A 23,816-nucleotide genomic window follows, 5' to 3' on the forward strand; every position below is an offset into this window, starting at 1 on the left:
CTATTAATGTGAAGGCATTTGCTGATGACAATATAGTTCATATAATATGAACTATATGTATTAGACTCGAAGATACACTTAAGCTTTGAAATTAATAATCTGATGGGCAGGTAGGGTACTGGGATATGGAATGAAGGGTCAGCCTTTACACCCCAAGTTTGCTAAACACATTGTCAGAATGTTTTTGAGTCAGCTTGCTGTTCACTGGGCTCAGCAACACCTCTGTGGGGCTGCCCACCACTGTTGCCACTTGTCTGTGCAACAACAGCTCCAGTCAGGGTGGCTGCAGCCTTTCTGCTGAATGCGTGGATCTTGTGGCTCCCCCAGATTGTAGCCACTGCCCAGCAGGGACCGAACCTGCCGTGGGATTTGAATACAAATGGTGGAACACGCTGCCCACGAACATGGAGACGACCGTCCTCAGCGGGATCAACTTTGAGTACAAGGGCATGACAGGTAACTACCTACCCCCACCATGAGCTCTCAGCTAGCTGCCCTGCCGAAGGGGTTCTTCCTAGCTCACAGTTCTTCATAACAGTGGTGTCTAGAGAAAAAATGAGCTGATCGTGCTCACACTCCCTTGAATGCTCCACTCCCCATGGACAAAGAACATATATTCTGCAAACTTTAGCTTTAGAGACAGAACTAGAAACAATACACACACTGCAGAGGCCTTGCTCTGAGAGCTTCAGAGTTTTTGACCAAAGTAGCCTGATAAGTCAGAGAAGCAATGGCACCCCCTCCAGTACTCTTGCCTGGAAAATCCCATGGATGGTGGAGCCTGGTAGGCTGGAGTCCATGGGGTCACTAAGAGTCGCGCACGACTGAGCGACTTCACTTTCGCTTTTCACTTTCATGCATTGGAGAAGGAAATGGCAACCCACTCCAGTGTTCTTGCCTGGAGAATCCCAGAGACAGAGGAGCCTAGTGGGCTGCTGTCTATGGGGTCGCACAGAGTTGGACTCGACTGAAGCGACTTAGCAGCAGCAGTAGCATTCTGATAAGTAACATGGTTTGTGTTGGGTGATGGTTCTGGATGCCTCAAAGGATGGTGTTATTTTTCTTCCAGAGTGTCATCTGGGTGCACATTTGCCCTGCACTTGAGACCACTGGACACTAACTCATATCCTTCTCCTTTTCCAGGCTGGGAGGTGGCCGGTGATCACATTTATTCAGCTGTTGGAGCTTCAGACAATGACTTCATGATTCTCACCCTGGTCGTGCCAGGATTCAGGTGAGGAGCACAAAGCTAAGGGGAAGCCACGCCACCCTTGGCCACATCCAAGTCCCACATAGCTTGGAGTGTTGTAGATGAGAGGGCTTCTGGTGTGCAGAAGTGTCAGTCCAGAACAGAGAACGGAACAAGACTTCCTGGGGGTCCAGTGGTTAAGACTCTGCATTTCCAATGCAGGGGATACAGGTTCAATTCCCTGGTTAGGGAACTAAGATCCCACATGCTGTAAGGTCCAGCCAAAATTAATAAACAAATAAAAATTTTAAAAATTAAAAATAAAAAGAAACAGTCTAAAAAACAAGAAAAGAACAGAGGAGACCACAGTAATGGTCTGATCAAGTTAACCTGAATGCTGACACATTCTTAGTTGCTGCCCACATTGATTATCTACTGCTCTCCTATACCTTCTAGCTTTTCCTACCATTTGGCCACATTCTACTCAAATTCTTCCTCCTCAAAGCATCAAATAAGATTTTAAAACCTGTAAAAAAAAAAAAAGGGGGGCCAGAAATGCCCATAGATAGTTCATCTTTCAATGGGACAAGAAGACTGGTTTTACTGATTGATTGGTTTGGCTGCATTGGGTCTTAGTTGCGGCACGTGGATCTCTCATTCTGGCACACAGACTCTCTGGCTGAGGCGCCTGGGCTCCAGTCGCTGCAGCATGTGGGCTCAGTGGCTCCACAATACGTGGGATCTTAGTTCCCAAAGACCTAATCGTGTCCCCTGTATTGCAAGGTGGATTCTTAACCACTGGACCACCAGTGAAGTCCCTGGGAGGGACTGCTTTTATTGTTATCAGTCAGTCAGTTCAGTCGCTCAGTCGTGTCCGACTCTTTGCAACTCCATGAATCGCAGCACGCCAGGCCTCCCTGTCCTCCTGAACAACTCCCGGAGTTCACTCAAACTCATGTCCATCGAGTCAGTGATGCCATCCAGCCATCTCATCCTCGGTCATCCCCTTCTCCGCCTGCCCCAAATCCGTCCCAGCATCAGAGTCTTTTCCAATGAGTCAACTCTTTGCATGAGGTGCCCAAAGTACTGGAGTTTCAGCTTTAGCATCATTCCTTCCAGAGAAATCCCAGGGCTGATCTCCTTCAGAATGGACTGGTTGGATCTTCTTGCAGTCCAAGGGACTCTCAACAGTCTTCTCCAACACCACAGTTCAATAGCATCAATTCTTCGGCGTGCAGCTTTCTTCACAGTCCAACTCTCACATCCATACATGACCACTGGAAAAACCATAGCCTTTATCCCCACCTCCCAAGAACACTTAGGATAATGAGCAATTTGTTTGCCATTTAAAAAGCCACTACAGGCAGAGAGTGGTACAGTATAATGAAAACTGGACTATAAGACAGGGCACTTGAATTTTGCCACTTACTGGCTTGGTGAACTTGGGAAAGCCACTGTGCCCCTTTAGGCTTTGGGCTCCTTGTCTGTAAAACAAAGGGATTGACAGTCTGTGATTCTGGCCTAGCTCCAGCCCATCAGTTCACACCACCGAGTGGACAGTAGCTGGGAACTGGAGGTCCTCAGAAGTCAATCACATGCAAAGCCAAAAAGAAAGTTACAAATGGGTTTTCAAAGCCCAGGTGAACTCTTCTGCCTGTATGTGCTTTAAAGATGAGGGGGAACCACTGAATCAGCATCCCTATCACCAATCTGGCTTTTCCATTCCCTCCTTCAAGCTCCCTCCTTCTATCCTGGGCACAGTGCTCAGCCACAGTACTTGCTCGAAAGGTAATAGGTTTCCTTCCCTTCCTTTACATTACTCAGAGCTGAACAGCTATATCTTATGTTTCTGAGGGAAGCAAACTTCTTAGACTTTTGGGAGATAACACTCACCAAAATACTTTCCAATTTGCAAATATGGTTATAGCAGTAAAGCACTTTCTAACCCCACTCGCCCCACCCTGCCATCCCCACCTATCAGACAGGGCTCTCTCTTTCCCCAAAGAAGGACCAGGCTGAGAACTTTGCTAAAAAAGCTATGAATCGAAGTACCTGCTCATTTGACCAGGGCAAAACCCCCACAGTTCAGGTGGGGATGGGGAGGGGGTTTGAACTGCTGAGTGAGTGTAGACAATTGATGTCTTATGCTGGTGGTCCTTCTTCAACCCTAACATGCACATGGATCACCTGGGGATCACGTTAAGCTGCAGATTCTAATTCAGTGGGTCTGGAGCCCACACTCTGCTAGGGAGGCTATTCAGCATTTTAGAAAGTACTTCCACATCTGTTATGCCTTTGGATCACACCACAGTGATGGGCTTCCCAATGGCGCTAGTGGTAAAGAACCCACCTGCCAATGCAGGAAATGCGAGACCTTCAATCCCTGGTTTGGGAAGATCCCCTGAAGGAGGGCATGGCAACCCACTCCAGTATCTTGCCTAGAGAATCCCATGGATAGAGGAGCCTGGCAGGCCACAGTCCATAGCGTCACAAAGAGTCGAACATGACTGAAGCGACTTAGCACGCATAATGATGGGAGGTAAATAAGAAAGATATTATCACCTTTTTACAGATAAGAAAGATAACAGTTTGGCTAGATCAAGGTCAGACAGCTAGGATGATAGAATTGGGTTTAATTCATGTTCTTTCTAACATACTCAGAACTTAGTCCTGTCCCCCAGCAGACCCTTTGCTGCCATCTGCTCTCTTCACTAAGCACTGTCTGGCCCCTGGAACCGACTTTTGATTTCTGCCCCACAGACCTCCACAGTCAGTGATGGCAGACACAGAGAACAAAGAGGTGGCCAGGATCACGTTTGTCTTTGAGACCATCTGTTCTGTGAACTGCGAGCTCTACTTCATGGTGGTATGTTTTCCTTCCTTTGTCTGCTTTGGGGCTTCCAGGAAGGTTGGCCCCTCTGACCTGTTGGTGCATCAGCATAACTGACAACCCTGCTTACAGTGATTTTGCAGACAAGGAGCCCAACTATTTGTCAGGGACTGCACCATTTAATATGGGTCTAGGCCACTGTGATGGCCCCCAGGATGGCAGCGGTATGGGCACCCTCTCCCCACAGTTGCCCAGCCATCATGCCTTCTTCATTTGTCTGTCTCGGGTTCAGGGTGTGAATTCTAGGACCAACAGTCCCGTGGAGACGTGGAAAGGTTCTAAAGGCAAACAGTCCTATACTTACATCATCGAGGAGAACGCTACCATGAGCTTCACCTGGGCCTTCCAGAGGACAACTTTCCATGAGACAGTAAGCTCCTCCCCTTCCTCAGTGCTCAGCGCCCACAGAGACCTCCTAACCTGGAACAATTCCTACCTTAGCTTAAGCATGCGGTCGAGTTTCAGAATCTAGTGATTAGAAGACTTGTAAGGAGTCAAGCAGAGGACTGCCTATGCCAGCCCCTGAGGAGCATCCAGCCTCGTCCAAATGACCCTGGAAACTCCTAAAATCACCTGTCCCTCCTCAGGAGACCTATCCTGAGGATAGGATATATGTGGTACCTGACCTGGTGTACCCTGTTCAGTCCTGTTCTTGCTTTAATAATAATAACTCTGGTTTTATCTTAACTCAAAGTAATGTAAGTTCACTGGAAGAAAACTTAGAAATAAGCAAAAAAAAAAAAAAAGGCAAAAAGAAGAAAACCACCCATAATCCTACTACCCAGAGATAACATAGTTAGCATATGGAGTATCTTCTATACCATCTTTATTTCACTATAAATACTTTTTTTTCTTTTATAAGGGGAAAAATCTGCTTTTTAAAAAATATAAATACCTACTACATATTTCCCCATGGTACTGAATATTTTTATACATCATCTAAATTGTTCAGTCCTTACTTTAAAATGGCAAAAAATGCACATTACAAGATACTGTTCAGTTCAGTTCAGTCGCTCAGTCGTGTCCTACTCTTTGCAACCCCATGAATTGCAGCACGCCAGGCCTCCCTGTCCATCAACAACTCCCGGAGTTCACTCAGACTCACATCCATCAAGTCAGTGATGCCATCCAGCCATCTCATCCTCTGTCATCCCCTTCTCCTCCTGCCCCCAATCCCTCCCAGCATCAAAGTCTTTTCCAATGAGTCAACTCTTCGCATGAGGTGCCCAAAGTACTGGAGTTTCAGCTTTAGCATCATTCCTTCCAAAGAAATCCCAGGGCTGATCTCCTTCAGAATGGACTGGTTGGATCTCCTTGCAGTCCAAGGGACTCTCAAGAGTCTTCTCCAACACCACAGTTCAAACACATCAATTCTTCAGGGCTCAGCTTTCTTCACAGTCCAACTCTCACATCCATACATGACCACAGGAAAAACCATAGCCTTGACTAGACGGACCTTAGTCGGCAAAGTAATGTCTCTGCTTTTTAATACACTATCTAGGATGGTCATAACTTTTCTTCCAAGGAGTAAGCATCTTTTAATTTCATGGCTGCAGTCACCATCTGCAGTGATTTGGAGCCCAAAACAATAAAGTCTGACACTGTTTCCACTGTTTCCCCATCTACTTCCCATGAAGTGATGGGACTGGATGCCATGATCTTCGTTTTCTGAATGTTGAGCTTTAAGCCAACTTTTTCACTCTCCTCTTTTACTTTCATCAAGAGGCTTTTTAGTTCCTCTTCACTTTCTGCCATAAGGGTGGTGTCATCTGCATATCTGAGGTTATTGATATCTCTCCCGGCAATCTTGATTCCAGCTTGTGTTTCTTCTAGTCCAGCGTTTCTCATGATGTTAGGTGAGTAAAAAGAACAGGGTGCTTCTAAAGATTTTTCTCAAGTATCACAGGATAAAAAAGATTAAGTCATATTCTATTATTTCCAGAGCACTCAATTGCTCCTTCTCAGGCCAAGGCAGGCCAAGCTCACTCTCCTCTTGTGTCTTTGTTTCCAGGGAAGAAAGTATACCAGTGATGTTGCCAAGATCTACTCCATCAACGTCACCAATGTCATGGACGGGGTGGCTTCCTACTGCCGTCCGTGTGCCCTGGAAGCCTCTGACATGGGCTCCTCCTGCACCTCTTGTCCTGCTGGCTACTATATTGATCGGGATTCAGGAACCTGCCACTCCTGTCCTCCTAACACGATCCTGAAAGCCCACCAGCCTTATGGTGCCCAGGCCTGCATGCCCTGTGGTCCAGGGACCAGGAGCAACAAGGTGCCAGTAGTTGGCTAAGCAGCCTAACTTTGCATCTCTGAATGGGCCAGCTCAGATGGTGCCAGGTCCTGGGTGGCATTCCTAAGGGGCCGATATCCAAACTCCCCCTAGTACACTCCCAGGTTAGAGTCCTAGAGGAAACCCATCCAGTTTGTGACCATAGATGGAGAGTTCTCAGCTTGTACTGGTTGGTTTTCAGGGTCTGGGTCTCAGTCATTGACAAGTCTCATCTTCAGGTGATGGGTAATGGAAATCTGCAGCCCTCTGGTCCAGAGGGTTATTTAGCATCTGTGCAGAGACCGAAAGGGAAGTAGTCTTGGGACTTGTGGCTCAAATTCAGCCTGCTTCATTCCAGCTTGTTATCGAGGGAATTTACCCCCCTTCTTGGAATGGTAACCCACCTTTGCTGGGACATGTAGTTACCTGTCATTGCTGCCTCCTCTCCCAGGGCTTTCTTCTAAAGTGAAACAGCAGTGCTGTTGGCCCATGCATTTTCTGAATCTGAGAAAGTGAATCCTACGACCAGAAGTTCTTAGTTATACATCAATGCTTTTCAATGAGCTTGTATTTTACTGATCACAACCCTGTGGCCACACATTTGTAAGAGGCTACGCAGTCTGCAGACGTTGCTCAGTTTAGCTGTGCAGCAAGTGCAGCCGTTCTGCAGATCTCTGGCAACCTTACTGGGACACCCTGGACTCTTGCCACAGACTTCCTCCCTGCAGCCTCTTCTGCTGTAAAGGGAGGGATTGACCTTAAAATGACCAAGAAAGGGGTTTATGTTTCAGTTTCCTATAAAGAGACTTGGGAAAAGGAATCTGGAGGTCAGTGAATTTTAAGTGGGGGAGGGTGGACAGACTTGTAGTTTCTCTTCTGTTATCCTGGGCACCCTTCTTCCACTTCAGTTCAGTTCAGTTCAGTTCAGTTCAGTCACTCAGTCGTATCCGACTCTTTGCTACCCCAGGGACTGCAGCACTCCGGGCCTCCCTGTCCATCACCAACTCCTGGAAAGTGAAGTCGCTCAGTTGTGTCCGACTCTTTGCGACCCCATGGACTGTAGCCTACCAGGCTCCTCTGTCCATGGGATTTTCCAGGCAATAGTACTGGAATGGATTGCCATTTCCTTCTCCAGGGGATCTTCCCGACCCAGGAATCGAACCCAGGTCTCCCACATTGCAGGCAGATGCTTTACCGTCTGAGCCACCAGGGAAGGAGTTCACCAACTCCTGGAGTTTATTCAAACTCATGTCCATTGATTCAGTGATGCCATGCAACCACCTCATCCTCTCTTGTCCCCTTCTCCTCCCACCTTCAATCTTTCCCAGCATCAAGGTCTTTTCAAATGAGTTAGCTCTTTGCATCAGGTGGCCAAAGTATTGGAGTTTCAGTTTCAACATCAGTCCTTCCAATGAATATTCAGGACTGATTTCCTTTAAGATGGACTGGTTGGATCTCCTTGCAGTCCAAGGGACTCTCAAGAGTATTCTCCAACACCATAGTTCAGAAGCATCAATTCCTTGGTGTTCAGCTTTCTTTATAGTCCAACTCTCACATCCATACATGACTACTGGAAAAACCATAGCCTTGACTAGACAGACCTTTGTCTCTGCTTTTTAATATGCTGTCTAGGTTGGTCATAACTTTTCTCCCAAGGAATAAGCGTCTTTTAATTTCATGGCTGCAGTCACCATCTGCAGTGACTTTGGAGCCCAAAAAATTAAAGTCTGACACTGTTTCCACTGTTTCTCCATCTATTTCCCATGAAGTGATGGGACCAGATGCCATGATCTTCGTTTTCTGAATGTTGAGCTTTAAGCCAACTTTTTCACTCTCCTCTTTCACTTTCATCAAGAGGCTCTTTAGTTCTTCACTTTCTGCCATAAGGATGGTGTCATCTGCATATCTGAAGTTGGTGATATTTGTCCCAGCAATCTTGATTCCAGCTTGTGCTTCATCCAGCCCAGCGTTTCTCATGATGTACTCTGCATGTAAGTTAAATAAGCTCGGTGACAATATACAGCCTTGAGATACTCTTTTTCTTATTTGGAACCAGTCTGTTGTTCCATGTCCAGTTCTAACTGTTGCTTCCTGACCTGCATACAGATTTCTCAAGAGGCAGGTCAGGTGGTCTGGTATTCCCACCTCTTTCAGAATTTTCCACAGTTTATTGTGATCCACACAGTCAAAGGCTTTGGCACAGTCAATAAAACAGAAATAGATGTTTTTCTGAAATTCTCTTGCTTTTTTGATGATCCAGTGGATGTTGACAATTTGATCTCTGGTTCCTCTGCCTTTTCTAAAACCACCTTGAACATCTGGAAGTTCACAGTTCACGTATTGCTGAAGCCTGGCTTGGAGAATTTTGAGCATTACTTTGCTAGTGTGTGAGATGAGTGCAATTGTGCAGTAGTTTGAGCATTCTTTGGCTTTGCCTTTCTTTGGGATTGGAATGAAAACTGACCTTTTCCAGTCCTGTGGCCACTGCTCAGTTTTCTAAATTTGCTGGCATATTGAGTGTAGCACTTTCACAGCATCATCTTTTAGGATTTGAAATAGCTCCACTGGAATTCCATCACCTCCACTAGCTTTGTTCATAGTGATGCTTCCTAAGGCCCACTTGACTTCACATCCCAGGATGTCTGGCTCTAGGTGAGTTTCTGCTTGAACATAAGAAGGGCTATCTTGTTTCTTGAGGGAGTTTTATAATCTAGGCATAGGAACAAGGTACAGAATCTGATCCGACTACCCACCTGAAAATGAGAGGTTCATACATCATATATGTGCTAATACTGGCATGGCAAGATGTACACAGCCTCCCTCGCTCCTCTTTCGCATCTTTCAATGCCCACCCCTAATCCACGCTTCCTCTTCTCTCACCCTGCCTGGGCTGGACCGGGCTGGGGTGACTAGCGCTGCTCTCCAGGGCCCCTTCGAGGCCCTGCCAGCCTGATGGCCCCTCTCCCCTCAGATACACTCTCTGTGCTACAGCGACTGTACCTTCTCAGTCAGCAGTCCGACCAGGACTTTCGAGTACAACTTCTCGGCTTTGGAAAAGACCATCTCTCTGGCTGGAGGGCCAAGCTTCACTTCCAAAGGACTGAAATACTTCCACCACTTTACCCTCAGTCTCTGCGGAAATCAGGTAAGCTGTATAGGACGGACAGCGTGAGAACAGAAAGGGGGGCGCCAGCGAATCAGAGGCCAGAGGACATAGGAGGTTCAGATAGCAGCGGATGGGGCAGATTCAGAGATTTTCAAATGGTTATTATTCTTCCTGAGGACTTTCTCCTCTAAAATCAGATCATTTGGATTACAAACATTTAGGAAAATGAACGTATTTGAAATCAGAGGAGGGGAATTAAAAAATAAATTAAATGAAATAATGTGTGGGGAATTCCCTGGCAGTCCAGTGGGTAAGGCTTGGTGTGTTTCCTGCTGGGGCCTGGGTTTGGTCCCTGGTCAGGGAACTAAGATCCCACAAGCCGCACAGCACAGCCAAAATAAGTTAATTACTTAAATAAAGTAGAATAAGGTGTACATTAACTCCTCCCTGACCTTATTCCCTTATATAAAATGATATATGAAATATATATAAAATGATATATAAAATATATATAAAATGACCTTTATTCCATTATATAAAATGATTATATAAAAACTATACTCATACATCAACTATACTTCAATTAAAAAAAAAAACTATGCAGGAGAAAGATTTTTTTCCTTAAAAAAGCAGTCTTCAGAAATCATGACACCTGTCTTTTGTTTTCTAGAAGCTGGATAAAATAAACTACTCATAATTTCATCTACATGTATCTTTGCTGACACCACATGTTACCATTAGCATTTCAAGATGCCCCAAATATTCTGGATACAAATTTAAAAGGAGGAAATATTTGTAAAGGGTAATACTAACAAGCCATGTTCAGAGGTTGGAAAGTTAGTTTCAAATGTTGCAAAATAAACAGCATCTTGAACATTTAATCTGTGACTCTATGTAGAGGTAAGGCCTTTACACCACACAGCTTCTACCCATCTTCTGCAGCATGCAAAATAGCTGGTTTGTGTTTATAGAGAGAACATGCCAAGAAATAAACTATCTGTGAAAGATTAGAGACAAATGTCTCTGTCCTGTTTTTAAAAAGTCTGAAGAAGTTAAAAGAAAGGCTCTGAAGTGACAGTTAGTGATAACTTGGGAACTGGAGACTAATTAAAGCAAGCCCCATGTAGCAAAAGTTTCGTTGGGCGAGTTGGGAGAGAAAAGATGGAAATTTGGAGAGTCTGTGAGTTTTATTTTCTTTGCTTATTCTTATATAATGTAAAGATACCTTTCTGTTCTCATGTTCCTTTTCTGATTCTTACAATCTTGAAAAGGAAGTAAGACACCAGATTTAGCAACTTGGGTCTATTTCTAATTAAATTTATCATTTTGAAAATCCTGCATTATAAATGCTTAGTCTGCTTCAATTTAAAATACTGAACAAGTGACCTTATATTAGCAAACAAATTATAATTCATCTATAAATTTAAAGGATTTTGAAGGAAAAATATCTCAATATTTCTTCTATTACAAACTCTCAAAGAAGGAGTCCAGTTCCCACTGTTTTCCTGAGTTCTACTCTATAGAGTTTGTGTTGTTACGGACTGGAGGAGAAGCAGTGTTTCTTCTGCTGATAAATATTTTTAAATAGAATAGGTTCCAATTGGTCCTAAGATGTTCTACCTCAAGGCAGGAAGAGGGCTGGTTATGGGGTTTATTTTAACCCCCAGGACACTCTGGAAAGTCCTCCCAAGAAAAGAAAAGAAAGTGTTAGTCACTCAGTCTTGTCTGACTCTTTGTGACCCCATGGACTGTAGCCCACCAAGCTCCTCTGTCCATGGAACTTTCCAGGCAACAATGCTGGAGTGGGTTGCCATTTCCTCTCCCAAGATAAGTATGGTAGAATCACAGCTCCATGGAAGACACGGAGAATGAATGGGAAGCAGGCCAGATGCCCAAATCAATTTCATGAGATCAGTTACACATTTCAGGATCTGCCTAGAAATCTGACTAGGATAAGGAAGGCCCTTAGCTGGTAGGCTGCTAGATTAGATCTGCCAATCAGCTTGCCACCATCCCAACACTGCTCATAAGGGGCTCCAGGTGATTCCAAGGAAATAAAAGACTGGGGATCTCTGGGCCAGAGTTCCAGAAACGAGGACACCCAGGCCTTATTCTTAGCTTTTTTTATCCTTTGAAGTCTGTCTTGTAATTAGCACGGGGATGAATCATTCCACTGCAGCGTGCTCTTAGAAGGCTAAAGTTTTAAACGTGGAGGAACTGCTCCCTGTTCCCTTTAGGGATTTCTTCTGTGACCACACATTCCCTCCCACTTCCTCCTGCACCCCCCTGCCCAGGGTAAGAAAATGTCCGTGTGCACTGACAATGTCACCGACCTCCGGATCCCTGAGGGTGAGTCCGGTTTCTCCAAACCCATCACAGCCTACGTGTGCCAGGCGGTCATCATTCCCCCAGAGGTGACAGGCTACAAGGCCGGGGTGTCCTCGCAGCCTGTCAGCCTCGCAGACCGGCTTATCGGTGAGTACCTCAGTCTTTCTCACCTGTTTGAGTGTGTGTCTGTGTGAAGAATGAGTGAGGCTCCCAGACTCTAAGCTAAAAGGCCCCAGGTGAGGGGCCCAACCTCCTGACCTCTGTTTCCTATTCCATCCGGGGGTACCAAGGGCCCCTGGGGCCACTGATAAACCTTTGGTTTGCCCTCTCCTGAGCCACTCAGGGATGTGATGAGATGAAGGAAGGTGGGATGTGAACAGGTATTGGAAGAACTAAAGTGGTTGCCAGCTAAGTGCTACTAGTGAGAACTAATTAGGAGCTCTAATTTGGCAGGGGTGACAACAGATATGACTCTGGATGGCATCACCTCCCCAGCTGAACTTTTCCACCCGGAGTCCCTGGGAATACCGGACGTGATCTTCTTTTATAGGTGAAAATGAGAGGCCAGGCTAATGCAAGTGAAACCCAGGGCTTCTCCGCAATCTCTGTGGCGTCCCTCCCTCTTTAGCCACCTACTGCTTATCAAGCCAGAACAAGGTCTAGCAGACCCACCCAGCAGAGAGCTCTAAAGGCTGAGAGTTCCCCAGCCCAGCTACTTGGGTATTACTGGGGCAGGTGTGCCCCTGGTGGCAGTGAGGAATATTGGATGACCTGGGGTGGACAGCCCCTCCCGCCTAAGGAGATTCCAATCTTAATGCACCTGCTAGCCTTTCCTAGTGCTTCCCCGGTGGCTCAGTGGCAAACAGTCCACCTGCAATGCAGGAGACAGAGAAGACAACAGGTCTGATCCCGGAGTGGGGAAGATGCCCTGGAGGAGGGCATGGCAACCCACTCCAGTCTTCTTGCCTGGGAAATCCCATGGACAGAGGAGCCTGATGGGCAATAGTCCATGAGGTCGCTAAAGAGTCAGACATGACTGAGCAACTGAGCACAGCACGGCCTTTCCTAGACCAGTGCATTTCCCCTTGACCAGATCTACCTGACCCCCACTATCTCCTATGTGTCAGACCAGACTTCCCCAGCCAGGCATCTGCTCCATGCTAACTTCACTTAGCAGCTCTCCGACGGCACCAGTGAGTGATTCTTTCCCCCATGGGGGCTGTTTGCTCTGCAGGTCCAATGATGTGACCCAGTCTTGCAGCTCTGGGAGGTCAACCACCATCCGAGTCAGATGCAGCCCCCTCAAGCCTGCTCCTGGAAGTCTGTCACTGCCAAGGTAAAGGGATGTGACATAGCCTCCCTTCCTTGGCATCACTCCATCCCAAGGACCAAACAGAGATTACCGAAGACGAGCAAAAGAGAAAATCGTCTGCGCTCCATTAATGGGCTCTTGGGGACACAGTCGTGGTTCCAAACACTCGATCTTTAGATGTCAAGGATGGAGCAGAAGAGTAGAAGCTATCCTCACTCTCTAGAGTGTGTGGGCAGCTGTGCAGCAGAGTGACTAACAGCTAGGGCTGAGGGCCAGATTCAATTCCCCTTCTATACTTGCCAGCTCTGTTATGGATATAGTTCTTATCTTCTCTAGGCCTCTTCTTTATTTGCAAAATGAGGATGACAATAAATTCCTTCAGGGGGTTGTTATGAGGATTAAATGAGGTAATGAGACTGGAGATAATGAGATAATGTGCTTAGTTGCTCAGTCACTCTTTGTGACCCCATGGACTGTAGCCCACCAGGCTCTTCTGTCCATGGGGACTCTCCAGGCAAGAATACTTGAGTGGGTTGGCATACCCTCCTCCAAAGGATCTTCCCAACCCAGGGATGGACCCCGGCAGGGTCTCGCACACTGCAGGCGGGTGCTTTACCATCTGAGCCACCAGGGAAGCTCAATGAGATAATCAGTTCAGTTCAGTTCAGTCATTCAGTCGTGTCCGACTCTTTGCGACCCCATGAATTGCAGCACGCCAAGCCTCCCTGTCCATCACCAGCTCCCAGAGTTCACTCAAACTCATGTCCATCGAGTCAGTGATGCCATCCAGCCATCTCATCCTCTTGTCCCCTTTTCCTCCTGCCCCCAATCCCTCCCAGCATCAGAGTCTTTTCCAATGAGTCAGCTCTTCGCATGAGGTGGCCAAGGTATTGGAGTTTCAGCCTCAGCATCAGTCCTTCCAAAGAACACCCAGGACTGACCTCCTTTAGAATGGACTGGTTGGATCTCCTTGCAGTCCAAGGGACTCTCAAGAGTCTTCTCCAACACCACAGTTCAAAAGCATCAGTTCTTCAGCGCTCAGCTTTCTTCACAGTCCAACTCTCACATCCATACGTCCATACCACTGGAAAAACCATAGCCTTGACTAGACAGACCTTTGTTGGAAAAGTAATGTCTCTGCTTTTGAATAGCTATCTAGGTTGGTCATAACTTTTCTCCCAAGGAATAAGCGTCTTTTAATTTCATGGCTGCAATCACCATCTGAAGTGATTTTGGAGCCCCAAAAAATAAAGTCTGACACTGTTTCCACTGTTTCCCCATCTATTTCCCATGAAGTGATGGGACCAGATGCCATGATCTTCGTTTTCTGAATGTTGAGCTTTAAGCCAACTTTTTCACTCTCTTCTTTCACTTTCATCAAGAGGCTTTTTAGTTCCTCTTCACTTTCTGCCATAAGGGTAGTGTCATCTGCATATCTGAGGTTAGTGATATTTCTCCCAGCAATCTTGATTCCAGCTTGTGCTTTTTCCAGCCCAACATTTCTCATGATGTACTCTGCATGTAAGTTAAATAAGCAGGTGAGAATATACAGCCTTGACGTCCTCCTTTTCCTATTTGGAACCAGTCTGTTGTTCCATGTCCAGTTCTAACTGTTGCTTCCTGACCTGCATACAGATTTCTCAAGAGGCAGGTCAGGTGGTCTGGTATTCCCATCTCTTTCAGAATTTTCCACAGTTTCTTGTGATCCACACAGTCAAAGGCTTTGGCATAGTCAATAAAGCAGAAATAGATGTTTTTCTGGAACTCTCTTGCTTTTTCCATGATCCAGCGGATGTTGGCAATTTGATCTCTGGTTCCTCTGCCTTTTCTAAAACCACCTTGAACATCTGGAAGTTCAAGGTTCATGTATTGCTGAAGCCTAGCTTGGAGAATTTTGAGCATTACTTTACTAGCATGTGAGATGAGTGCAATTGTGCAGTAGTTTGAGCATTCTTTGGCTTTGCCTATCTTTGGGATTGGAATGAAAACTGACCTTTTCTAGTCCTGTGGCCACTGCTGAGTTTTCCAAATTTGCTGGCATATTGAGTGCAGCACTTTCACAGCATCATCTTTCAGGATTTGAAATAGCTCAATGGCATTCCATCACCTCCACTAGCTTTGTTCATAGTGATGCTTTCTAAGGCCCACTTGACTTCACAGTCCAGGATGTCTGGCTCTAGGTGAGTGATCACACCATCATGATTATCTGGGTCGTGAAGATCTTTTTTGTGCAGTTCTTCTATGTATTCTTGCCACCTCTTCTTAATATCTTCTGCTTCTATTAGGTCCATATCATTTCTGTCCTTTATCAAGCCCATCTTTGCATGAAATGTTCCCTTGGTATCTCTAATTTTCTTGAAGAGATCTCTAGTCTTTCCCATTCTGTTGTTTTCCTCTATTTCTTTGCATTGATTGCTGAGGAAGGCTTTCTTATCTCTCCTTGCTATTCTTTGGAATTCTGCATTCAGATGCTTGTATCTTTCCTTTTCTTCTTTGCTATCCGCCTCTCTTCTTTTCATAGCTACTTATAAGGCCTCCCCAGACAGCCATTTTGCTTTTTTGCATTTCTTTTTCTTGGGGTTGGTCTTGATCCCTGTCTCCTGTACAATGTCACGAACCTCTGTCCATAGTTCATCAGACACCCTATCTATCAGATCTAGTCCCTTAAATCTATTTCTCACTTCCACTGTATAATCATATGGAATTTGATTTAGGTCATACCTGAATGGTCTAGTGGTTTTCCCTACTTTCTTCAATGAGATAAGAGATCCTTCTTATTATCAAATTAGTAAAGTTTAGGGAATCCTAAGAATCTACAGCTGAAAGACCCAATTTTGAATTCAAGGACTCTTGAACTAATTTGATTACAGGAAGCCCCAGGCTTCCCTGGTGGCTCAGTGGTAAAGAATCTGCCTGCCAATGAAGGAGATGAGGGTTCGATCCTCCAGGAAGATCCCCTGGAGAAGGAAATGGCAACACACTGCAGTACTCTTGCCTGGGATACCCTATGGAGAGAGGAGACTAGTGGGCCACAGTTCATGGGGTTGTGATAGAATCAGACATGACTTATCAACTAAACAACAACAACCACCTTCCCCCCTACCTTCCTCTTTTCACTTAACACTCACATCTTGAGGGTACCCATGTCTTAAGGAAGATGGTTTGGAAAATGCTGCGCTAGGCAATGCTGATCAGGGAGATGGGGAGCCAAGGGGCACACTGTGACCCAGCAGTGGTGTTAAAATGTATGGTCGCTACTCTTGTTGCAAACATTACAGTAAAGTACATTGCAGGCAGCAGTGACCTGAAGTTCATTCCCAAACACTGGCCCCCACACTCAACCCTCCACAGGAAGCTCTACACACTGCTGTATTTAAAATGGATAAACAACAAGGTCCTACTGCACAGCACAGGGAACTCTGCTCAATGTTATGCGGCAGCCTGGATGGAGTTTGGGGGAGAATGGATACATGTACATGTATGGCTGAGTCCCTTCACTGTTCACCGGAAACTCTCACAACATTGTTTGTTAATCAGCTATACCCCAATAGAAAATAAAAACTTTAAAATGAAAGAAAAAAGTGACTTTTGCAAAATGTCCCATGTCCATGGGGAGAACAGGAGTTTCTGAGGGGTTAGTTGGGCAGCTGTGCTAGAGCTCAGACAGCTTACATGGGTTCTCATCTGATGTCGGGAGAAACATACAGGCAGAGGGTGGGGGCCCCGATGAAGGCCCTGGAAAGGCCTCTTATCATCAGGGAAATCAGAGAGCAAAACGAAGGCGAAGAACTAGTTGGAAGGGTCACGATGGAACTGGCAGTCTGACAAGGAGAAGACGGATCAGGCAATTTATGACATGATAGGACTCCAGCCACATCTTCCTGTTGTTAGACTGTTGGTCCAGCGCACGCTCAAGTCTCCTTTCTGCTCTGTTAGCAAGTGCTCCGATGGGACCTGTGATGGCTGTAACTTCCACTTCCTGTGGGAGAGCGTGGCCGCTTGCCCTCTCTGCTCAACTGCCGACTACCATGCTATCGTCAGCAGCTGCGTGGCTGGCATCCAGGTAGGCGTCTCTGCTTGGGGACTTCCCAGGAGACAGGTGAGTGTGATATCTGAGTTCCTTGTTTTTCCTCCCCAACAGAAGACTACTTACGTGTGGCGAGAACCAAAGCTGTGCTCCGGTGGCATCTCCCTGCCTGAGCAGAGAGTCACCATCTGCAAAACGATAGACTTCTGGCTGAAAGTGGGCATCTCCGCAGGCACCTGCACCGCCATCCTGCTCACCGTCTTGACCTGTTACTTTTGGAAAAAGAATCAAAAGTACGTGATGGGTTTGGGGATGGCTAAGGCTGGATTGTTGAGCTGGGAGGAGAGTATCTGAGAGTATAAATTCACAGGGCTGCTCTTTGGTCCCTGGTAGCTCAGAGGTTAAAGCATCTGCCTGCAATGCAGGAGACCCGGGTTCGATCCCTGGGTCGGGAAGATCCCTTGGAGAAGGAAATGGCAACCCACTCCAGTATTCTTGCCTGGAGAATCCCATGAACGGAGAAGCCTAGTAGGTTACAGTCCACGGGGTCGCAAAGAGTTGGACACGACTGAGCAACTTCACCTCACCTTACAGTCCCTGTGACTCTGGCCAGAGGCTTGTTGAGCCACTCATCCAGTATATACCTTGGTTATGCTGACTCCTCAGGGCTTCCGCAGTGCCTCAGCAGTAAAGAATCTGCCTGCTATGCAGGAGACATGGGTTCAGATCCTCCAGGAAGATCCCCTGGAGGAGGGCATGGCAACCCACTCCAGGATTCTTGCCTAGAGAATCCCATGGACAAGGGAGCCTGGCGGTCTACAGTCCATGGGGTCACAAAGAGTCAGACACAACTGAAGTGACTCAGCGCACACGTGTGCATCTTAACTCCTAAACAGGGATGGTACCACATGGCAGTCTATGAAAAGCTGTTAAATCTCAAAAGAAATGCAAAGGAAATTCTTAATTTGCTATTATTAATGATAAAAATGGTTTTACAGTTTCATGGTTTCTGTTCAACTTTGAAATCATAGAAACACCTAGACTTAAGGGAAAAGATCCCCGACTTGGGAATCAGATTCCCTAGCCAAATCCCCAGCCTAACCCCATTTTGCTATGTTTCAGTTCCATCACCCATGGCAAGGAAATATCTCCTTTTAGCCCAACCTTTCTCCTTTTCCTTTTATTACAGTTTGGTGTCTTGTCTTCCCCATTCCCTTGTTTCATAGGCTAGAGTACAAGTACTCCAAGCTGGTGATGAATGCTACCCTCAAGGACTGTGACCTGCCAGCCGCTGACAGCTGTGCCATCATGGAAGGCGAGGATGTGGAGGATGACCTCATCTTTACCAGCAAAAAGTCACTCTTTGGGAAGATCAAATCATTTACCTCCAAGGTAGGGAGGGTGGCCAGTGCACTGAGGTCACCCTGGAGGCCAGGAGAAGACATCAGTCCTAGGACACTGAGACCCCCGACTGTTTAGGGACCACTGTTCTGCTCCCTACCCTCCATACTCTTCTATCCTCCCGCCTTGAGAATCCTGGCTTCTGTCTTCTGTATTTTCACACAAATACTTTTTTCCCCTGAGGCCCAGGACTGCTCTGCACAAGGCTCCTTCTCTGCCAACATGCACTCCAGTGGATGGGCTGTTTGGGCCTTTTAACTTCCAGAAGGAGGACTGAACCACCCATGTGGTTCAGAATCACCCTCCATCCCCCCAAAACCAAAACAAAACAATAAACCAAAAACCTTTTTGTATTTTGGAGAGAGGGGAAGGGATGACCTCTAGGGTCAACTTCTGGTAGAAGTGAGGCTCTCCTTTGGCCAGTGGAGGGTCCTGTCCCCTGGGTGTCCGGCCCCTGTCCTTTGGAGGCTGAGTTACAGCTTCATCTAAGTTGGTCACTCTTGAACAGTTCTGAACTGGGAGAGCTGACTCTGTATGTGTGGCTGAATGAGTCTGAAGCTCATAAACCTAAGACAGACCACAGCGTTGCTGGGCCTGGGGCAAGCAGAGAGCATTCGAGTAATTCCTCCAGGGTCATCGCCCTCTGCAGCCCCACTCTGCCAGCACCCACAGTTCACTGCTGCCCTGACCAATTTATCCAACCTGGGTGGAGAGGGTGGCAACAGAAAAGGAAAGGAAGGTGGGTAGGTATTTACTTGGCCGAATCTCATTCCCTTTGTGCTGACCTTCCAGGGTAACTCCCTTGGCCTCCTTAGACCTTGAATGCTTTTTGTTTAACCAATGGGAGAATAGTTTACCCTGGGATGCTTAGGTCTTTCTGGAACTTCTAGAATTCAACAAAGATGCAAAACAAGGGGTTTAAAGATATTTCTCATCCTCTGACTGACTGAAGGGAGCAAGAAGAATAGAGGCTATCTTATGTTCCTGTTTCCACGAAGCCACTGAAGGCAGGAATTTCAGGAGGGTTCTTTCTGTTGCCTCTTTTCCATTTCTCTCCTTTGTTCCCCAAACTTGCCCATGTGCAGCAGCCAGCTCCTGTCACCATCTCTCTTTCAGAGGACTCCTGATGGGTTTGACTCGGTGCCGCTGAAGACATCCTCAGGAGGCCCAGACATGGACCTGTGAGGGACACTGCCCTGCCTCACCTGCCTCCTCACCTGGGCACGTCACCTTGCAAGCCTGTGGCAACGTGGGTGCCACCCTCCTGCAGCACCCACTGCTGGAAATCTCTTCGTCGTGGCCTTATCAGAAGAAGTTTGAATTCCAGATCTTTGTTTTCTTTTTATAGAGTATCCAAACCTTCATTTCTGCTTGCCTCAAATCTGCCAAATATACCCACACCTTGTTTATATATTACTCCCTTGCTTGCATCTTGTTTCCCAAAATGGACCAGCCGCCAGAGCCATAGCTTCATCTGCTCATATTTCTTATTGCTCTGGGACAAAAGTATTCCTCTCTTTTTAAGTATAGAAATGGCTCCCGCTGTCCTCTTATTTCAGGGCAGAAGCAGCCAGGAGTTTCTCCTGATCATTGCCCTCAGCTCATGATCTCTTTGGGAGAGAGGCTGGGTGAGGAGGGTATTGGCATCCCCTGATGGACCATCCATCTTCCTGGTTGCCTGGATTCATCTCTCTTGGATAACTGGCTCCAACTGGTATAATGGACAGGCTGGGGGCCAGATGAGTAAGCCCTGGGTAAGAAAAGGCCTGATAAGCACAAAGAGGCAATAAACGAAGGTTTTATTTGTTTTAAAAACTTCATTCCCTTTTCTTGAGTAAGCTCTAACTGTTCTCACTGGAGCCAAAGGAAAAAGTTTGTCGAGAAAATGCCCAAAGCCCTGATGGATCTCTTCTCCCCCTAGAATCGCCTTTTGGTTTTTCGTATTTTAAATCTCCCACCGTGTCCCTATGACACTAAAGGGAACCAGGTAAGCCCCAACCTCAGGTGTTCTAGCTTTATTCTCTATTTGCTTTTACCCCAAAATGACAACATTGCCAGTGGGGAAAATTCCTCATCCTTGAGCACCCCATACCTAAAGGCTTGGACCATATAAGGGAACACGCATATTATATTTTGGAAGAACACAAGCAGGTCAAGGTTTTAATGGGGCCACGCTGGAAAACCAGCCCACAATGGGCTGGACCTGGGGCGGCCATGGTGCCTGCTTCTAAGCTTAGTTCATCTGCTCGGCCACAGAACAAACAACCTGTAGGCTGGCCAAGAAGGCATGGACTTCTAGCCCATGCCCCAGCAGTAAGTAAATCCAGATCAGTTTTCAGGGAGGAAACGCTGGGGGAGTTAGACAAGGTGTTTGCCAAACTGGGAACCCTCGCACTCTCAAGCCCCTGTCTTTCCTGCTTGTGTTCTCCTTTGCTTTGTGTGCTAAAAAATGAAAATGACTTCTGGCCCCACCTTCTGCTAGCAGGTGAGTAAAGTGAATGGCCTCTTTGCCCCTTTTCTCGACTCTCACAACAAGTGTAAGTGATGAACTTTAACTAGAATGGTAAAACCAGAGCAAGAGTTTCAGTCCTCTTTTTCTTTCGACCAATGGCCATTCTCCTCCCCTCACTATTTGGCTAGAATGACGTCCTGGTTCAAGGGCCCAGTTGCCCATGGTTTGTGCCTGTCTTCAAATGGCCATTTGGTGACCAGCTTGGAGATGACACTTGTAAATGGTTTGTCTGCTGCGCAATGACCCGCCCCTGCTGCCCTGGCAATGGTCTTATAGAAGGGTCTGTGAGAACTGGAACCCTGCTGTGACTTCTGGCCAGAAACAGCATCACTGAATGCAGGCAGTCCCTTTGATTCAATAAATCTAGAAGCTTTTCTTTGGTATCTAATTTCTTCCTCCTCCTGTGGGACTCAGGCTCTCAGAACCTGTGGCCACGGTGGAATTTCTCTCAGTGGAGGCAGAGAGTCAGCTTCTGCGTGCCAGCCTCAAGTTTTCCAGAGTCTCAGCAATGCCCCAGGAATCTGCTTTTCCACCAAATAACTTTATTTTGTGACAAAGGCCACAGAAGGTACACAGACTGTGCTAGAATCAATCAGAAAAAAATACCTACCCCATTGATTTCCTTATTCTGACATCTTGAAACCGAGTGATCCTAGAGCAACCTCAAACTCCACTGGCTTAATCATAATACTTCAAAAATCTCCTTTCTATATCCCTTAGTGTACCTATTTCTGCAAATATTCCCTGCATCCTGCCAGGAACTCCTGAGATATGCTATAATGGTCATCTGTTGCTCCCTTAGCAACTTAGAAATGATAGATATTTTTTAATAGCTCTATTGAGGTATAATTCAAATTCCATGCAATTCACTCATTTAAAACATACAATTCAACAGATTTTAGTATACTCACAGAATTGTACACCTATTACCATAGTCAAATTTAGAACACACACATGTTATTTTACACAGGAAAAATCTTTAGTAAACTAAGACTATAGTGTTTTGCACAAGCTTTTAGGGGAGGGAGAGTGGGCTCAGGAGATAAAATAATAAATTCCATTTAGTTACCTAGAGTCCAAGAATACACATGTAACTCTTATCATGTAGATGTCACTTGTATTTGGCTGAGAGTACAAATGAAGACTGGTGTATTAAAGGACCAGGGGACTTCTTATGCCAACAAAACTTTTTTTTTTTTTTTGGTCTCACTCTACGTTGAAGACAAGACAGACTATATTTATACAACAGAGACTTTGTAATGGATTTTTCAACTTTGTGAAACCAAATTTTTATCTCATCAAGACCGATCGGATCTCCTTTTTACTCTGTATTCCAAAAGTTTGTAGTTTGTTAGAGGATGGGTATTGCGCGTCACACTTTTTTTGTGAAATAAAAATATACCTTTCAGTTGTTTTTCTTAAACAGGTTTGATGGCTGGATGAGTGAGTGAGAAATGGTAAATGCCCTTAAAACTTAAGCTGAAGAGGAGGACTCTGGAACCCTAGAGTGACAGAGATGAGAGCGCACTTGGGAGCAAGAGGGACCTCTGCTACAAGCACCTCACCACCTGCTGAGCAATCAGCCACCCATCAAAGCCTCAGTTTCCACAACAATAAAACACACCTGAGGATGCCTTACCTCCCAAGACTGGGTGAGGATCGAAAAGAGAGCACATGGAATGCTGAGCGTGTCAGTTCCATTCCCCTCCAGTTCAGTTTTCTCTTGGGTGGCACTGAGGCCAGCCACATAGCAATGTGCCTACAAAGACAGGTGAAATTAGCTTATTTGGGTATGATATTGATTATCATGGACTAGATGTGGATAAAATCCTAGAGGACATCAAGGACCCACCATTTCCCAGTGCAGCTGGATTTTCCTGCTTCTGTGCTTTCCTTTACTCCAGTTGAGGGCACTTAGTCCCTAGAAAGAATTCCCACAGTTGGTTGGTTGTGACCCACATTTGTTTCAACTGGGTGGTACCTGGGTATTGTTATTGTTTAGTCACTAAGTCATGCCTGACTCTTTGTGACCCCATGGACTGTATAGCCCTACGGGCTCCTCTCTCCATGGGATTTTCCAGGCAAGAATACTGGAGTGGGTTGCCATTTCCTACTGCGGGGGATCTTCCTGACCCAGGGATCAGACCCTTGTCTCCGGCATTGCTGCTGCTGCTGCTGCTAAGTCGCTTCAGTTGTGTCCGACTCTGTGTGACCCCATAGACGGCAGCCCACCAGGCTCCCCTGTCCCTGGGATTCTCCAGGCAGGCAAGAACACTGGAGTGGGCTGCCATTTCCTTCTCCAGTGCGTGAAAGTGAAGTCGCTCAGTCGCGACCCCATGGACTACAGCCCACCAGGCTCCTCCGTCCATGGGATTTTCCAGGCAAGAGTACTGGAGTAGGGTGCCATTGCCTCCTCCGTCTGGCATTGCAGGTGGATTCTTTACCACTGAGCTACCAGGGAAACCTGGGTTATACAGGTGGCTAGCTAGTTAATTAAATTTTGCTACACCATGCAGCCTATGGGATCTTAGTTCCCCAATCAGGGATCAGACCCAGGCCCTTGGCAGTGAGAGTAAGGAAGTCTTAATCACTGGACTGCCAGGGAATTCCCTAAATATTTAAATATTTTAAGTGTTACCCCTGCTTATGGGCTAACATCTAAACTCTTAAATTGCATTCATTTTTGGCTGTACTGGGTCTTCACTGCTGCAGGCAGGCCTCCTCTAGTTGCAGGGAGCAGGGACTACTCTCCAGCTGGCGAACTCAGGCTTCTTCCCGC

The 23,816-nt window shown here is 46.4% G+C and overlaps 1 protein-coding gene across 2 annotated transcripts in view; it reads left to right on the plus strand.

The window, feature by feature from the left end:
• The window catches only part of ELAPOR1 (endosome-lysosome associated apoptosis and autophagy regulator 1), a 78,456-nt gene extending 55,996 nt beyond the window's left edge, over positions 1-22,460 (plus strand). The window contains exons 10-22 of one of the 2 annotated variants that reach the window (XM_042251870.2): positions 328-456; positions 1,144-1,234; positions 3,950-4,055; positions 4,312-4,449; positions 6,091-6,354; positions 9,323-9,496; positions 11,752-11,932; positions 12,239-12,335; positions 13,020-13,121; positions 17,034-17,160; positions 17,239-17,417; positions 18,351-18,516; positions 19,642-22,460. In XM_042251870.2, coding sequence (XP_042107804.1) covers positions 328-456; positions 1,144-1,234; positions 3,950-4,055; positions 4,312-4,449; positions 6,091-6,354; positions 9,323-9,496; positions 11,752-11,932; positions 12,239-12,335; positions 13,020-13,121; positions 17,034-17,160; positions 17,239-17,417; positions 18,351-18,516; positions 19,642-19,710 — 1,823 coding nt within the window. In that variant the 3' untranslated portion in view covers positions 19,711-22,460. Of the gene's footprint in view, positions 1-327; positions 457-1,143; positions 1,235-3,949; positions 4,056-4,311; positions 4,450-6,090; positions 6,355-9,322; positions 9,497-11,751; positions 11,933-12,238; positions 12,336-13,019; positions 13,122-17,033; positions 17,161-17,238; positions 17,418-18,350 lie in introns of both variants that reach the window. The other variant, XM_060412451.1, reaches the window with a different exon arrangement.
• Positions 22,461-23,816: the final 1,356 nt, after the last annotated feature.

The sequence above is a fragment of the Ovis aries genome, chromosome 1 (genome assembly GCF_016772045.2).
Source record: "Ovis aries strain OAR_USU_Benz2616 breed Rambouillet chromosome 1, ARS-UI_Ramb_v3.0, whole genome shotgun sequence".
Lineage (NCBI taxonomy): Eukaryota > Metazoa > Chordata > Mammalia > Artiodactyla > Bovidae > Ovis > Ovis aries.